The sequence below is a fragment of the Coffea arabica genome, chromosome 1c (assembly GCF_036785885.1).
Source record: "Coffea arabica cultivar ET-39 chromosome 1c, Coffea Arabica ET-39 HiFi, whole genome shotgun sequence".
NCBI classification, from domain to species: domain Eukaryota; kingdom Viridiplantae; phylum Streptophyta; class Magnoliopsida; order Gentianales; family Rubiaceae; genus Coffea; species Coffea arabica.
The window spans coordinates 58,821,521-58,838,362 of NC_092310.1; the positions used below are offsets into that span (position 1 = coordinate 58,821,521).

The 16,842-nt window shown below is 39.0% G+C and overlaps 2 protein-coding genes across 7 annotated transcripts; both read right to left on the bottom strand.

The window, feature by feature from the left end:
* Positions 1-3,442: 3,442 nt before the first annotated feature.
* Positions 3,443-8,099, bottom strand: LOC140037941 (protein indeterminate-domain 12-like). The gene is made up of 3 exons (XM_072083126.1): positions 7,306-8,099; positions 6,730-7,126; positions 3,443-4,620 (listed from the first exon to the last, which is right to left on the bottom strand). Exons 1-3 carry the CDS (start codon positions 7,475-7,477, stop codon positions 3,717-3,719), a joined length of 1,473 nt encoding a protein of 490 aa, XP_071939227.1. The 5' UTR covers positions 7,478-8,099; the 3' UTR covers positions 3,443-3,716.
* A 3,563-nt stretch (positions 8,100-11,662) lies between these two features.
* On the bottom strand, positions 11,663-15,551 carry LOC140037947 (heat stress transcription factor A-7a-like). 6 transcript variants are annotated; one of them, XR_011841810.1, is made up of 4 exons: positions 14,679-15,550; positions 12,898-13,628; positions 12,661-12,787; positions 11,663-12,581 (listed from the first exon to the last, which is right to left on the bottom strand). XR_011841810.1 is itself a non-coding variant. In XM_072083139.1 (4 exons), exons 1-3 carry the CDS (start codon positions 14,979-14,981, stop codon positions 12,733-12,735), a joined length of 1,089 nt encoding a protein of 362 aa, XP_071939240.1. In that variant the 5' UTR covers positions 14,982-15,551; the 3' UTR covers positions 11,663-12,581; positions 12,705-12,732. The 6 variants fall into 6 exon arrangements, 3 of the variants coding, with proteins under 3 accessions (XP_071939240.1, XP_071939235.1, XP_071939233.1); XR_011841812.1 differs by having other exon boundaries at positions 11,663-12,195; positions 12,332-12,787; XR_011841811.1 differs by having other exon boundaries at positions 11,663-12,203; positions 12,332-12,787.
* Between the last annotated feature and the right edge of the window lie 1,291 nt (positions 15,552-16,842).

Genomic DNA, 16,842 nt, shown 5'->3' on the forward strand with positions numbered 1-16,842 from the left:
TTCCTGTGCTTATTCTCTTTTCCCCTTCTCTCTTCGATGCTGAATGTGCTTGAAAATCACAGATTGGACAATTTTTGGAATGGATGATTCTACATGATCGTACTCATCTCTCTATGGTCAAATAATATATTCCTTAACCCCTGCTGCCTCTAAAAAGTAACAGAAGCAGGAGAAACTTTTCTAAATTCCTTGTGTACTGAATTAGGCAAGCGTCAATTAAACCTCCTCGGAGTCTCTGCATCCAGCCTTAGGCTAAGGGAAACTCTATACAACTTTTGCTGTTCGAACCTGTTTTCCGGTCCGTGAAACAGTGGTTAGAATACTAAAAAAGTGGACATACGATATAGTAAAACAAAAAAGAGTGGAAATAGCATATATTGTATTCTTTAAACTAGAATTTCGTGCTCACGGCTTTATTCCTTGTTTTCACCTTTGTTCTTTTTGCTCGTAAAGCAAATAAGATATTAGGGGGTCAAGAAACTGGCTCCAGACTTGGGCGTAAGGTCTTGTAATCCTTGCACAGGCGAAAATTGAAAACAGAGAAGGAATACGTACCATGTGATGCTGGGATCGTTTTCAAAGGTTAGCTGCCCTGCCATCAAGCAAGCTAAAGGCTGTTGCATGGGGACGTGCACGGAATTTAAGAAAGACTTGTCCTGTAAAAGAAACAACTCTAAATCCAAACCTTTCGATGCTGCAATGGGAGTCTCTCTTTCACGGGCGTTGACATTTTTCATCCTCTTTATTTTGCTCATCTTTCTTTTCTTCTTCTTCTCCTTCTTTTTTTTTTTTAATCTTTAATTTTTCCCCTGCTTTTTCTCTTTTTTCTTTTTGGTTTGTACCACTTACCATGCAATAGCAATGCATGTCCCCGGGCCCGGACCACCACTAAAAATTGCACACACACACACACACGAAGAATCAACCTTTAATTTCTACTCACACTTGCAGCTGGTTTTGCAGCTTCTCTGCTCTGTCCTCCTTTAGAAAAGGGCTACCATCGACGATGCAATAAAAGGGCATTGTTGAGCTGTTAAATACATCAAACCTTTCCATTTTTACGAATGCAGTACCTTGCAATAAAAAGGAGCGAGATAAGGAAAAGAATTTCTTGGGATTGATATTTTAGATATAGAAGTGAGTGCCGTAGAAAATCCATTTCACCCCATCTTCTTAATGCTGCTCGTAATTTCGAATTTTACCAGTCTTCCTGCTGTAATTGTGCGTTTTTCTTTTCTGATAGAACCCCAGCATAGACTTTGTTATACTTCGTTTCAAACATATTAAAATGGTGGAGATGTACGTAAGATCCAATCGATCATCAGAACAGGGTACAATCTTATGCCCCATATTCATACTCTCAAATGATATTTTAACGAAAGAATCCATGTGGCTTTAATTTTAATACCTCGAGTCGAATACAAGGAATATCTGGGCTTGCGCAGCCACCGACATGTACTAATGCTAACCCCTTTTTCCTCCTTTTGGAGTGCAGAATATACTTTGCTTTGCTTTTGATCCATTTCTTTTCCAGATAAAACTCAACCAGACCAAAAGCGCCAACCAAATCATCTCTAATTACACTCTCCCATAGAAGTGGCAAAATGGATAAATGGTTGATAAATGGTTTTAGTTAAATGGATAGTGGATCAAATTGATCTAATCCAATTAAAACCATTTAATAAATGGATCTAAATGGATGTCATTTAAATGGATAGTGTAAACCATGATCCATCCATTTATCCATTTACTCTCCCAAATTCTAAATTTAAGATTCAAATGTTTTTTCCCAAAAAATATAGATCCCCAAAGTTCTATCCTTAAATCACCTAAAACCTTTTGGTAATAACAAATGCTTGTACTACTACTCTATTTCAGTTCTTCATAAAATTAGTTTAGTTCCAAGAAAATTTAACTATTGTGGTCAATTTAACCTTTTGTCATTACTTTAAGTATCATTTTGAAAAGTAATGAACAATTAAGAACTTGGCTACATTTTTATAACTTTTGAATGAATTGAATATGGCTTTACAGTGAAAAGAAGTTTACGTTTCCAATTTTTTGCACTCCTGTTCAAGAGTGATGTCTTGAATAAAAGTGAATTCTAATCCGAAATCTTATGTTATTTGACAAGTAAAATATTTTCATCACATGTGAACGTAGTACCTAAAAATGTATGAAACTCCTTATTATACCATTGATATACAAGCTACCTTATATTACTTAGTAAATTAGGTGTCTTTTTTTTTTTTTTTGGATAATTGGGTTGGGTGATAAGGGGAGAGGGATTGCAAGTATGAGAATTTGGGAAGAAAAAAAAAAGGTGTTATTTACATATCTTAACCAATGTTGCGGGAACACTCGTTAGAAAAATTCTTTTTATAAATAAAAGAATTAAAAAAAAATATTTTGACACTGCATGATGCATTCTCGCTTTTTCTTTATTTAAGAATATAAATGTTTGCAATCATTACTACATGAGAGTTTAATTAAAAAAAAAACAAGAGTAGAGACTAAAATATAATTTTGAAAAGGATGGAAGAAGTCTAGGAACTAGAAGCAAATAAAATGCAATTAATGTTATTGGCAACTTAGCATGTGAGGAAGTTATGAAGGAAAGAATAGGTGGGCCTACAAAATTAATTTGACATATGAGAAAATTACGAAGAAAAGAATAGATGATCCCACAAGATTTTATTTCACATTTTTATAAATGTGTTTTCTATTTTTTAAGTTAAATGGATGTATATGGATAAGATGGATAATCCATTTAAATCCACCAATATAATTGGATTTAAATGGTTATCCATTTAAAACCATTGAATTTATATGGATCATCCAAATCCATTTAAGGTTGGTTTATATGGATGGATTGGTGGATATGAATCCATTTTGCCACTTCTACTCTCCCACATTCACGTCCCTAAACGACCAAATTTGTTTAATTGCGAAACAGATTACACATTGATCTTTAGACCCTCGAATGTTATTTTGTTTCTCACATCACTCAACCCATCCACGTCCAAAGCAAAGAGAAGAACAACCCTTTGCAAGAAATATAGGAGGATTTTCCTGCTTCGTATTCTTTTCTGCATCCCCCGTATAGTTTGATCACCAGCTCATAATTCTACTGCTTTCGCCACCTTTAAGAAGTCAGTTATCACTCTTCTAAAGTTTCAGGAAGAATATCCTTAGGAAATCAACTTGATAAAAAAAAAAATTCAAAAATACTAAATAATGAGACTTAATTTTATACCATGGTAGTGTGTGCACTGTTATCGTCAAATGTATTGTACATGAAAAAAATTTGGATTTCAGATTATAATTTAGATAAGTTGTCACGCATCGAACGATGATCGTGCATATATTAGCGCATAGAAGATTGATTCAATAAACATCTACTTTAAAAAGAGAGAGAATAAAATAAATAAAAACCAACCGCTATAAAATTCTCAGGTTGACGTAGGATAAAAGACCCGGAAGGTTTAACATAAGAACAAGAAGAAATCATGACCTCACAAGCAAAATGTCAGAATAATCCTAGGAAAACAAAGCAATAACTAGAATAAACCTAGGAACAACTATATAAGCATTTTCCGCCAAGGCCAAGACCCAAAAGAACAAAAAAAAAAAAGGAAAATAAATGCATAAAAGCAATAATTTTTCACTTGTTGATTGCAAAGCACATCGCCATAATCGATCTGTCGAGACTTGCATCAAACTCTTGAACAATTTCTCCAAGCTTCCGAGGCTGCAGGCTCAGCAAAACCAAAGCTCTGGTGCTTCAGCAGTGAAAGGTCACGCTCATAAGTGGCCGGGAACTCCACGCTCCCGGTGAATGACAGCACACCTCTCATATTCACGTTAACATTAACGTCAATATTCCCATTTCCATTCCCGTTGACAGAACCGCCGCCGCCGCCACATGACTGGTGATCACCGGTCAAGCCAAGAAAATCCCTGGTGAGACGGTCACTTTTTTGCCACGCAGCAAGATTTGCGGAGGTGGTGAAGCCCGAGTACTCAGGCGGGATTCCATTGGTGACGTGACCAATGGTGCTCATGTCGAGCTGAGTCATAGCAGAGTTGACGTGACCAACAGAATGTGCACCAAGGGTGGCCGCCTTTTGAAGGAGAGCGGTGGCGGAGAGATGATGAACGCCGGCAGTGTCATTGAGCTGGGTTTGGACAGGTATTAATGACGGGATATTGATCCTCTTGTGGGTTGGTGGCGGTGGTTCTTGATATAAAAACGGCGAAGAAATGGGAAGGTGGAGGGTTTCAGGCTTGATATCGTGAAGAAGTTGTGGTTGGTTTGGGTATTGGGTAGGTTTAGGGTTTTGACAAGAATCGACCCAAGGGTGGTTAAGGGAAATGTGATGATCAGTTGGAGTAGGAGTAGGAGGGTTTGGGAAGTGGGGCTGCTGTTGATCATGTTGGGTTGGCGGGAATGGGAAGAGGGATGATGGGGTGGTGGTGGTCTGATGGAAATTTAGACGGAAGAGTTGTGGGTTGACGGTGGCTGCTGCTGTCGCGGCCAGTACTGAGTTTGCTGAGAGTCTTGCACTTTCCTGAGCCAAAGCATCGCAGAATGCTCTGTGGGTGATGAAGCTATCCTTCCTGTGTCATGCATAGAATTGAATCATAAAACAACGAGAATACAATCCAACAATTTCAAAGACAAACGATAGCGCCAATGTAGTGCTCTTACTTTTACCTTGAGAAACAAATGCAGTCTACACACGAGCAAACCCAAACCTATGTCTTGTTTGGGAGACAAAGAACACCAAGAATCAACACATGGTTGGCAAAGGATTAGCGCCCTCAACAAATTGCATTTTGTCAATTGTACGAGACGCAATTACAGAAATGGAGGGTGATCAGATTCTGCCACCTTCCTTTTTTAACAAATTTAATACTAGTTAAGACTTATTTTCCCGCCATTTGACTGGTAATCTTGCTTGTGCGATGCATACAAGAAAGTAATTGGACCCTTGAATTAAGGGAAAATACTTGTTGTCTAATTTGAACCATGAAGTGCTCGATCGACGTCCCCATCCAACTTCTGATGCATGCACATTTAACTATTCGATGAGACCACGGGAAGTGAAAAAGAAACTTTTAGTAGGAGTACATTAAATGTATATTTCGTGGCTCAAAAACAAAGGGCAGTAGTACCATATTTATGCTGGGGAAGGATAAGGACGTTCCTCTGTGTGTGTGTGTCCGAGAGAGATGCATTCTCCATCATAGTCATGCAGGAGTTCATTGGCTTTTAACCATGCAGAAATTGGCATATTTTTGAACTTAGAGCTCATGCACGATATGAGGTCAGCTTTATGCCCTGACGCAGATATTTCTACATGGACGTATCTTTGGTATTATTGGCAATTGAAATCCCAGGACATAGAGTACGAGATATTTTTCCTTTGGGGAATATGTGTTGTGAACTGTGATGATGACGGTCTGAACTTTCAGAACTCAGTAGGAGAATCATGACATGCATCCCCTCTATGCAATATTGCCCTGGGATTCTCGACCATGAAAGCTTCTCTAACCTTGATTTGTACAATGATCGGTACTACAACTACACACAATTCATCATTGTCTTTAAGACTGTTTTCACTTGTCACTGCTCCATTTTTTCAAGTGGTTGAACACCATAATCCCTGCATGGGAAACTTTTGTCTCAATCGAGTTCAGACAAAAAAAAAAAAAAAAAAAAAAAGCCTACCTTAACTAGGATAAGGATTTGAGTTTGAGACATCACTATCGCACCACAAATCGTAAATTAATTTTGCTAAAGGATTGGGTTTGGTTCTAGGTAAAATGCTAGTGCTAGTTTCCTGGACTAACAAATAGAGAGGTGATCTAATGATTCAGGCGCTTTTGGTACGAGGACTGGACGAGACACTTTCCGCTAATCGGGTCTGAGACGTCCCAAAACTCTCATTCTGTTACTATTATTATTCCCTCTCTAGGGGGTGGCTCTCGTTTTTATAGTCCGTTCTTACATCCGGTGGTCTCGTGAGTAGGTGGAGTTCAAAGTTAATGCGTTCTATTTCTTTGAAGTTTGACCTGTCATTTGCGGACAGATAGTCGCATTAATGGCTTCCCCATCTACATTCCCGGCAGAGCTTACTGCCCTGGGCAGAATAAGAAAGCCATGTCAAATCCATCTTTCTCTTTTTCCGATGACTGAGAAACTCAGACTTTTTCGTTACTAAAGTTGACCTGCGAGAAACCTTCAAAAGCCGGCAACTTTTGAAGGCTCCCGCAGACCTTAATAAACCCAAACCCCAAACCCCCCCGAACCGATGTGGGATAGAAACCCCACAGGGGTGCCCCGCTGCTAAGAAGTAAAGACCCCCCAGACACCCACTGAAATGGAGAGATCACCTCCCCGAGATTTCTGTCTTTTTCCGATGACTGAGAAACTCAGACTTTTTCGTTACTAAAGTTGACCTGCGAGAAACCTTCAAAAGCCGGCAACTTTTGAAGGCTCCCGCAGACCAAACAGGTACAAAATTTCCCACTTAAGCAACGGACATATATCCCCTATCGGGCCACATTGATTAACGGGAAAAACTTTTACCAGATCAGAGGTTTGAGTGCGTGGGACTCCGTGACCAAAAGAGACGTACAAATTCCAAGCAAAAGAGTTGCATAATCAAAACCACAAGGCAAAAAAAAAAAAAAAAAAAAAAACCAAAAACCAAAAACATTTACCTGGAAAAAAGGGTACCACAATCACATCTATATTCTCTAGTTCCGCAGGTTTTTGTGTGAGCTTTCCAATCTGATTGAACTGCATATATCTTTGAGCACTTCTCACACTTCCATTTCTTCTCCCCATGTTTCCTGCAGTAGTGTTTCTTGATCCCCGTAAGATCACCAAGAGCCCTTGAGGGGTGGTGATGAACGCACGTGGGCTCTGGGCAAACATACGCTCTTTTCTTGATTTCTTTGTTGTTTCTTTGTTTCAGTTTCCAGGGAAGGTTGTGGCCCCTCCTATGAAGCTGAAGGTTCTGATCTCTCTGAAATCCCTTGTTGCAGATCTCACAAACAAAACGATTTGTAGCCAGAAGTGTCTTTGGTGATAATGCAATCACTTCAGCATCAGGGTCTGCGGCGCCAATTAGATTGTAATTAAAAGCACGTCGCATGAGATGTATGGATTAAAAAATAAAAAAAAAATACCATATATATATATACAAGGAATGAGATACATCGTCTCTATGATATATGTCATCTTTTTTGTGACGATAGAACTTTAACTATTTCGTGATAATCAAAATTGATTACCCGGATTTCCAGGGAGATTTCTCTTCTTCTTGATCTTCTGAGGCTGCTGATGAGATGAACTGGTCTGAACCATAGGATTTAAGCTGCCAAAATCTTGAACCTTAGAGACAGAAGAGACACTAGCTTCCTCAGACAGAGAAGCTGAGTTAGACATTACTGTGTAGTGAAACATTGCAAAAGAACACAAGAAAGAAAGGTGGCTTAGTCTGATGATGTATTATTTGTTTGAATCCTTGAACCATTTACTGTCCATGTAACAAACTCTTTTAAGACCCTCGGAGATAAAACAAAGAGATGGAAGGAAAACAGCTTGGATATGTAGAAGAAGCCAATTTAATTAAAAGACAAAGCTAAGCAATATTGATGTGTTTGAGGAAAAAACAACAGATGGCAACTACTGTGACATCTCGCCACAGAAAGGCATCAGTTCAGATTCTCAGTGGGTTTTGGCTTTGAAAGCAAAATCTCGTGAAGAAATGATGATGATAGGTGATTCTTAGAGTCACCATCTAACCGTGGTTGGTTTACTTGTCTGATCAACTCTGCAACAAAATTCAGATTTCTCTTTCTTTCTATCTCTATTGGGCTACCCTATCAATTCAAGGGCACCATGCGAAAGTGTATAACATGGAAAGAACAGACAAGAAGATGGTCTTTATTTTTTTTTCACCCCTTTTTTGCTGGAAACCCTTCGTTCCCACTATCCAATGACTCTCTCCTTCGGTAGCCATCAGTGTTTCCATCCATCTATATATGCGAATAAAGAGAACATGTGGGGAGAATATCAGTAGGTAGAAATTTTGTACAGGCTACACGACGTGATGATTACAGTCGCAAAGTAGTAAGTTTGGCCAAATTAGAGAATACGGAAAGACTAATACACTGCAAGTAAAGAAAACCCAGTAATACGGTATTAGAAAAAGGCAAGTAAATTCAAGGAAAGCTAAAAATTCTGCAAAAGGGATGTGTCCATGTGTATGTGTGAACTGTGAAAGAGAGAGGGATGAGGCCAATTTGTGAGCAAGGACTAAAAGAATGCCAAAGTACCCAGCCCATGACCAAATTATTCTATATTTCCATCATTCATCTCGTTTTCTCTTTTACTAGTTGCTTTTCAAATTCTTCTTTGTGCATGAGTGACGTTGGCACTCTGTCCTTTCCTTTGATCCTGTTATAAAACACCCAATGCTAAAAGGGCCTTGATTTGAATGGAATGATAGTTAAAAAAAAAAAAAAAAGGTACTCCTAGTGGACTAGTAGCAGCGGTTGCTAATAAAGCAGAGGTTTAAAAGCTTGCTTACCAGGGAGGGGAGGAGGCTGGTGCTAATGCCTGGAGGCAAATTTTGCTAGAGAATGTCATGGTGGAGCCTCTCGCAACTTCTTGTAATACATCCCCACGTATATAACAGAGACAGAATACTTGTCTGCTCGAGCTCTATAAGATTATAGGGCTACTAATCACGAAACGAGATTGCGATCATAATACTACAAATGCCATCTGTAAATTTATATATATTTTTTCCATTTTCAAATGTTGCCCCCGCCCTCCCCCACAATCCTACCTAAACACTTTTAGGGGTGTTTTGTGGGGGGGGGGGGGGGGGGGAGGTTTGGGTTGTTAAAAACCAATATATCTGGCCATATAATCCCACATTATTCCATGGTAGTGGATATTAATGTTGTCCATGCTTTAGAAGAATAGTGGGCAATTCTTCATGAGATTCTAAGAGCTAGGTTCATGTAATCATGGAAGCCTTTTCTTGTTTTCAATTATTTCCATGTGGATTTTTCCCTCTCTGCCTCTCTTTCTTTTGTAATAATTCTCTCGTCCTAGTTCACAGTGGAAGCTACCGAGTGCAGAACCCCAGAATCCCACCATGGGGAATGTAGAAGCTCTCTTCTTTTCTCTAACCTGAACTGTTTTTCTTTTTTCTTTTTTTTTTTTAATTCCAAACCTAAATCAAAAGCCATACAGTACAGATATACAAAAATTGTTCCGAGTCTTTTGACAATCTCGTCTTCTTCCAGCTGCTGCAACTGTGATAAGGTATAGAATTAGCTTCCGAGATAAAAAGGACTCAAATCCCAAGTCCAAGTACAGCTTGCAATTAAAGGAGCGTAGCATAATTAACCATGCATGCAAAAGCTAGAAGTACTCTAGGACACCCTTGAAAAAAAAAGTAGTATATACATTTTATCTTTTGATCCCTTTTTTCTAAAAAAGAAAAAAAGTGAGAGAAATAGGATTTAAGGAGCAAGGAGAGGAGGGGAATTTGATGCCATGCATATTTCAAGTAAAAATGGATTTTTTAAAACTCTTTAGATGTCATGTGCTTCTTTGATTTCAATGGTCCGGATCAGATAGCTTTCTTTGTAGAGTATTTGGATTCAAACGCCTTTACCTCAGGGACAAGGTGATGACAAATATATGTGCTTGCTCGCGACTTTGAACGTATGGTGCTCTTGGAAGCCTTTTCAGCAACATTACATACTCATGTCGCTGCAGAAATGATCAGTAATTGACTCAAAGTTGATCTGCAAACGAGGTTAACAAAATAAATAAATAAAGCATGAGCCAGAATTATCGGGAAAAAAAAAATCAAGAAGTCTATCCACTTAAAATTTATTATTATTTGGATGCTACAGTATAACTCTTGTGATGTCAAGCTATGGCCATCATTTCTTTTTTATTGCTAGCTGGAAATTTCGTGCTTGGACTATATTGATGCAGAGTATGTAGGCATATTGATCATGAGTGAAAATGAATAACCCATTGCGGGCCACGGTTCACGGGTTCTTCTTCTATTACCAGCTTGTCTTGTGGAGTACAGTCCCATGACTCTCTCCTCTTGCATGTTTAGTCTCTTCTTTGTTTGTATAATTAGGCTGTTTATATTCAAGTTCCTGCTGCATTTTTTTTTCTCATTTCTGCTTTTGTTTTTATCTGCACTTTGCTACCGAAAAACTTGACAAGCAAATATTCTGTGCCTAGCGATTTGATGTATGTGAGGGAAAAAAGTAATAAAAAAATATGTTTACGGGAAACGACATATGGTGTGGAAAAATGTAATTTTGGTTGTGTAGAGCTTAAGATCATTCGGGGGAGGGATGGATTTAGTGGTATTATGGGAAGTATCTCGCTTATACAAAAAAGAAAAAAAAAAAGGTTATCTTCATTTTAGTTTTCTTTAATAGCATTAACTCCCTTAAAATGTTAAAAAAAAAATAAATTCTGCTCCCTTGTCTCTTTCCTGTTTTCTGCTTTGAGCAATTCTGTTTTCATTGTGTTAAACAAAAGTTCCAATCTTAGACTGGGCCTCCAATCCAGAAATCTGATGATGGTACATGTTTTTTACTTGGTTCGATTCCAGTAGAAAGTGAAAATCTTAGATCATCACACCAATTGGCCGTGTTGGGTTCCCTTCCTCAGGCCCGCGTTTGAATTTGTAAGGCTAGAGTTTGATTGGTAGATGCAATCAAGTTAGATCAGGGGAGGAAGAAGATCGGCAATTCCCTATCCAATATGCTAGCCGACGAATTTTTGTTTGTCCAGTCTGCATGATGCAGTCACAGTTTTTGCAGACAAACGGTTACTATGCAGCCATCTCTTATGGACTCTTCGTAGCTTTAAATCTAGTCTGTGTTCAGAATAATATTTGTTACTCGTGAGTCGTGTCCAACAACCCCTTGAGGCCGGAAGGCCCGGAAACTTCTTACTATCGAGCCACCATGTTTCAAAAGTATTATAAATGATATTTCAAAAACATGTTAATCAGTCTAATCTTACCCAAATTCAATGCAAATCTAATATATTTGGGCAGGATTTGAATTTAATTATCAAATACTTTTGATGATATTAAAATAATCTAACATTTTATGCCCATTGAATCGAATACAATAAGATTTCATAACTGTTAGATTAAATGATACGTTCTTAACCTAAAAAACAACGTTACCTAATTCCGCCTATCCATTGTCTTTCTCTCCCTCTCTATTTGGTTTCATTATAAATCTTACAAACTATTTTTTTAGCCCTACCATCTCTCAACTTGTCTTTGCTACTTTTGGCTATTACAATTGTATCAAAATCTGCATTTAGTGTTGGCGGTAAGGTGACTGACTAAATTAAACTCGTGCAAATTGCTTCCATATATGGTTGAAGTATTAATAACCACTAATGATTGGATTGAATCAATAAAAAAAAATGAACATGTGTTTATAAATCTTCTCACTCTGTTGTTTATTTGTTATCGATTCTGATCAAATAACTTTTATCTCATTCACTATTTAGGATTGAATTGCAAGACATCCGGAGGCTTAAATAAAAGAAAAAAAAAAGAGGTACAAAATTATATAATTTTGAAATAAGACTGAATATTTGTATATGTTATATGGTTTTACACAAGTTCTGCATATACACTACCAGAAAAAACGCCACAAGCAACGGAAACTGCATGTTAACAAACACTAGGAAGTAATGGAAATTCGCCGCTAATCACGAAATCCTCCTCAAAATGAATATATAACGTCTTTTTTATCTTTTGTCTTTAAATTTATGCACCCCCACCCACACACATACACACACACGCACACATTCCCCCACCCTACAACACAAAAAAGAGAAAAAAAAAAAAAGAGGGTCTTTTCACTTTCGTGGACTATAAACCTAACATGCGATACCGCGGAAATGTAGCCATGAAAAATGGTTGTTTTAGCCGACCATATCTACGTCCTTCCACGGTTCATACCAAGGCCAAAGAGGTCGGCTAAAAGTAAAAAATCTAACCGACACAAAAGATGCGACCATGTACAGCAACTCCAGTACTCAGCTGAGATTTTCACAAGTCATCGGGCAACTAACATCCAGAATTTCAGCATCTTCATTGCCATCTAAAATGCTAACAGCCAAAACCAGAATCACAAAAAGCAGTCAATCAGAGGTGATTTTTCAACACAGTTGTTGGCAACGCAAGACCATGGACGTTAAAAAGGATATAGAAAAGAAAAAGGGGCATTCTACAATAACCTTTGGATGATACATCAACAAATTGGCCTGCTGCTAATTCTTGCCAAGCTCTGCCTGCACCTAAACGAAGATGAAGAGAGTAATAAGAGGAAGAAATGTCCCATCCACGAGGGGAAGGGGTTATAACTGGCGGAGTGAACAAGTGTGGGAGAGACGAAGAGACACAGGCAATTCAATCGTAAATAGGGAAAGTGAACACCGAAAACAAGAATTCGAACTCGGAGGAGGATTCCAAGCTCATTAATTAGCCCTGTCAATGCCAAGAAATTCAGATCAAAACAGGATCAATGAATCAACAGAATGATATCCGTGCGATCAAGTGCACAAACCTATATGGGACGGGAATGGATGTGATTAGCCAGAGTAAATCTACCTAGTCATGGACACAACAAACTTCTTTATTATGGAGAACATGTCCAACGTCCTACGTTTGGGCTAGCCAGTCCGAACGGAATCCTACAAATTTGGTCAAGACACAGATTAATAATATCTTCATCCTCAGACTCAGAGCAGAAGTTAATAGCCAAAACTATTACTATTTCGGACTGGAACCCAAGGAGCCAAACCTATCAGCCAGTACGTTCACGTCTTTCTCTCCGCCACCTTCTTTCCCAGTTTCCCCTTCTTCATCAAACCCCTCATTCAACAACTCTTCCCAAAATCCCTCGTCAAGTTCCTTGTCTAGTTCATCCTGCTCTTCATCTCGATCTCTTCTCGCCGCTCTACCAAACCCCTGCATTTCTAATGCTAACGCCTCGAGTTCAGACACTTGGTAACCGTAGGGATCTCCAAATTCTGAAGGTTCAGCTTTGACGTGGTTTCGAACTTCACCGCTTCGGCTGGATTCTCCGCCTCCAGGCCCTTGATCAATTGGACGTGGTCTTTTCTTAGTAAAGGCTTCTTCAAGTTCTTTCCTTTTATCCTTTTGCTGGATCAATTGATGTATGAACTCCGGGTTCTGCATAGCTTTTGCTAGGAAACTCATCATGTGTTGCTGCTTCTTCTCTGTGCCCTGTAACCTCACCTCCATTGACTGAAGGTGTGCTCTTGTGCTTTGCTGCTGCTGTCTAAGTTTAACGAGTTCCATCATCAGTACCTGCTTGTCCCGCCGCAATCGATCCACTTCTGCATCAAGTCCAAATCTTCCTACTTCAACACAAGGGCCAAGAGCTTGCTGTGGAGAAGTAGGCTGCGAAGGTGCCTTTCTTCTCCTGATGTTCCGCAGTAGGTGCTTCTGACCCCTAAGAAATGCTTCATTAGCAAACTCCCATTTATCAGGATCAATCTTTCTAAAGCCCTGCAAGAATCAAAAATTTTCCTCTGCTTTTAGAGATGACTTTGACAAAGGCAATTATTTTTATTTGCACGAAACAACTTTAATTTACTTCTTTAAGACGACGAGAACAAATTGAATGCTGGTTTTGTGTGTGAGAACCTCATCCTATGGTTATGTTGAGGCCAGTTAGAGGTTTCAGAATTAAGAAAAGCAAATTACTTTACCGAGATGGATAATTTATGCAAGGCAAAAGTAAAAGAAGTTTCCCTCATTCGAAAAAAATAAAAAAAAATGAAAAAGAGAAAATAAGATTAAAAAGAATTTAGAAGAAGTTGAACGTAAATCACACAACATTCCAGCAGAAGGGGAAAAAAAAATTAGGGGAAACTCAATTAAGCAAAGGACAAAAGAAATTATACCGTCGTACGTAGCAAGTGGTTGAATGAATTTGAAGAATAATGAAGGGAAATTCCAAAAGACAGGGAGAGAGCAAGAAGTATTTGGAGCAAAGGAACAACAACAGTTTTAGAGAAAAATCTGTAATATTTTGTCACTGAGCGGATGTCCAAAAATGACGTCCCAGATGAATCTTCATTATAACCTACTTTCCCTCAACCCCCCCCCCCCCCCCCCCCCCCAAAAAAAACACCAACAAAAACAAAAACAAAAAAAAAAAACCCACCAAAATCACCCTCACCTTTCAAATCCCTAAGTTTCTTTGCTTTCTTTTTCCGAGAAAGGGGTAAAGGAGACGTTGCAATTTGTTTTGGCATGCTAAATGAATATCCCCTGGGTGTAAAAAATGTCATCACAAGACTCTGTTCTATAGTTCAGTAAACACTACCATCAGCAAGCATCTGTGTAATATGTATATGTCCAGAACTGACCCTGTAAATAAATAAATGCAGAATGCTCCTGCAGAAAAGCATCATGGTTTTTTTTTAATAAATAAAAGAATAAAAAGCTGCAAGTAGTAATTTTTTCCCCCCATCTTAAGACCGCTGGAAATGACTAATAAGATGGGGAGCGAGGATGGTTAAAACTTAAAAGAGGAGGACAGAGAGCACTCACGTAAGTGTTTAGTTGGCGGACAAAGCTAGAGAAATTGTTGTGCTTAAAGTATCTAGGGAGGAGGGCGGTGGAGAAGGCATGAGGATCCCACACAACGAAACTGTGACCTCCTCTGCTCCAAGAAACAATGTGATCAGTGGTGGAATCATCCACCATGTCAAAGGTCTTGGTCAGGAAGGGCGGAGGGCCCGCGTCGTGTAGCCCTTCCATTGGCTGCGGCGCTAGCGTCCCGGGCGGAGATGAGCTTGATCCATCATGGTACTGATCCGGATACTCTTCCTTAACAGGGTACAGAGGATCCATACTGCTCACTCAACCAGAAATGAAGCCCTTAAAAAATTCTTGAATATGGATGATATCTCTGGGAATTTATTCCCAGTGGAATTTGTCCAGTGAATGATGGAGAGCGATTAGAGAGTAATTGGAGAGGGTAGAAAAATGGTGAAACAGAGCAGCGAAGGGACTGCAGCGGAACAAGAATGCTGTAAGTGGGATGCGTTGACATGAAAAAAAAAAAAAGAAGAAGAAAAAGGAGCAGCAAATGAGAAAGATAGATGGAGATGATGGTGTCCGAAAGCAGTGAAACGAGAGGAATATGGAAATTGTTTTCCAGGCGGTCTATGGCGGCAGAAGAGCAAGGTCGGTTCGGAAATTACAGTACCAGCAAGTGTCGTGCCGTCGTCGATACGGGGGAAAGCTATTTGAATGGTGCCGTAGTACTAAGTAGTTGTCGACTTCTCGTAGTAGTCTTTCTCTTTGAACAGTAGCTGCTGCTGGTGTGGCCTGAGCAGTTGGAGAAGATGCCTTCTTTACATAAATAGAAAGGAAGTTTACGCAGTTGGAAGGATTTTGTGATGGAAGGTTCTAGAGGTGTAGTAGCCCTTCGAACCCACCTTCTACGAACCCACATTCCGTCTATCTATTTATTTATTTATTTATTTTTATTATTATTATTATTCGTTTGTCCTTTGTGATTTAGTACTTGAATTGAATTGAGGGACTTCTTGATTAGGCAAAAGGATATTTTATTACTAAAATAAATACTAGCAACTAACAGCAGCACCGTACGAAGAGAGGAAAGTTCTGGAAGTTGGGTATGGTGGAGGTATGGTGTGGGCCACATACAGTAGAAAAGACGGTGGCGCTTACTGATTGGTTTTCATTGTCAGACACGGTTTTTAGAGGATTCCGATTGGGTGAGGATGAGGTGTGGACCCCACTCTCCTCCACCCTTCACATGCTGCCACAACCACCCTAAACAAAAAATCCTGCCCGTGTTTTCCAGCTTACGGTGGTGACTCCTTTTCCGTTTTGGTTCTTAACTTTCTTCATTGGATTAGGGGATGGGTGTGGCGTCGGGATTGGCGGTGTGCCAGTATCCCACAGGGAGCCTGCCATTTCCGATAGAATTACAGCTTTAGGCTTTGATTATTCACATTTATCTATTTGCCACGTTTTCACGGTAAAAATTTGTTCCTGAAGGCTCCTTGCCTAACCCTAACTCTTATAGCTAGTTTGTGAGTTGAGGATAGAAAAGAAAAGAAGAGAAAGGTTAAGTTACGAGAGAAAAGAGAGAGAAAAGAAAGGATAAGAAAAGAAGAGAAGAGATTTTAGTGTTATTTGGGAGTTTATGAAAGAAAGGAAGTGATTTTGGATACATTGGTCAATAAATATTTCATTCAATAGCTTTTTAAGGATAGAATGGGTAATCTAAAAGTTTTTTGCAGCCTTTCCTTAGCTTTTCTCTGCTTTTCGCCCGATTTGGGCTGGAAATTTTTTTAAACTGTAGCAGCCTTTTCTTCCTTCCAAATCTGTCAGATTCTCTTCCTTTCTGTTTCAGTTAAAACTGTCAAACGTGAGAAATGCTACATTTCTCTTCTCTTCTTTTCTTTTCTGCTCAAATCTCATCTCCCAAACTAGGCATTAGAGAAGAGGGAAAAAAAATTTTTCTTTTCTGTTCATTTTTATTTTTTCTTTACCTGAGCTGAGCGTTTCACTTGCTCGCTCAACGATATAACACATCCCACAACGATTAAGATTATTGGATATTATATAACTTCACAGAAAAAAAAAAAAAAGAAGAAAAACTGAGATAAGTATAATCTTTTCCTTCTCATTTCTGTTGAACAAAATTTTCCTTGTTTGGATTGCAACTTTTCGTCGA

Bases quoted from the DNA above. Each gene is read 5' to 3' on its own strand.
- LOC140037941 (XM_072083126.1), bottom strand. From the start codon at position 7,477: ATGTTTCACTACACAGTAATGTCTAACTCAGCTTCTCTGTCTGAGGAA. The intron at 7,127-7,305 runs GTAATCAATTTT...TTGGCGCCGCAG, and splicing joins AAATCTCCCTGGAAATCCGG to ACCCTGATGCTGAAGTGATT. The intron at 4,621-6,729 runs GTAAATGTTTTT...TGCATGACACAG, and splicing joins TGTGGTACCCTTTTTTCCAG to GAAGGATAGCTTCATCACCC.
- LOC140037947 (XM_072083139.1), bottom strand. From the start codon at position 14,981: ATGGATCCTCTGTACCCTGTTAAGGAAGAGTATCCGGATCAGTACCAT. The intron at 13,629-14,678 runs GTGAGTGCTCTC...TGATTCTTGCAG, and splicing joins TCCGCCAACTAAACACTTAC to GGCTTTAGAAAGATTGATCC. The intron at 12,788-12,897 runs GTTTGGCTCCTT...CCAAATTTGTAG, and splicing joins GTGAACGTACTGGCTGATAG to GATTCCGTTCGGACTGGCTA.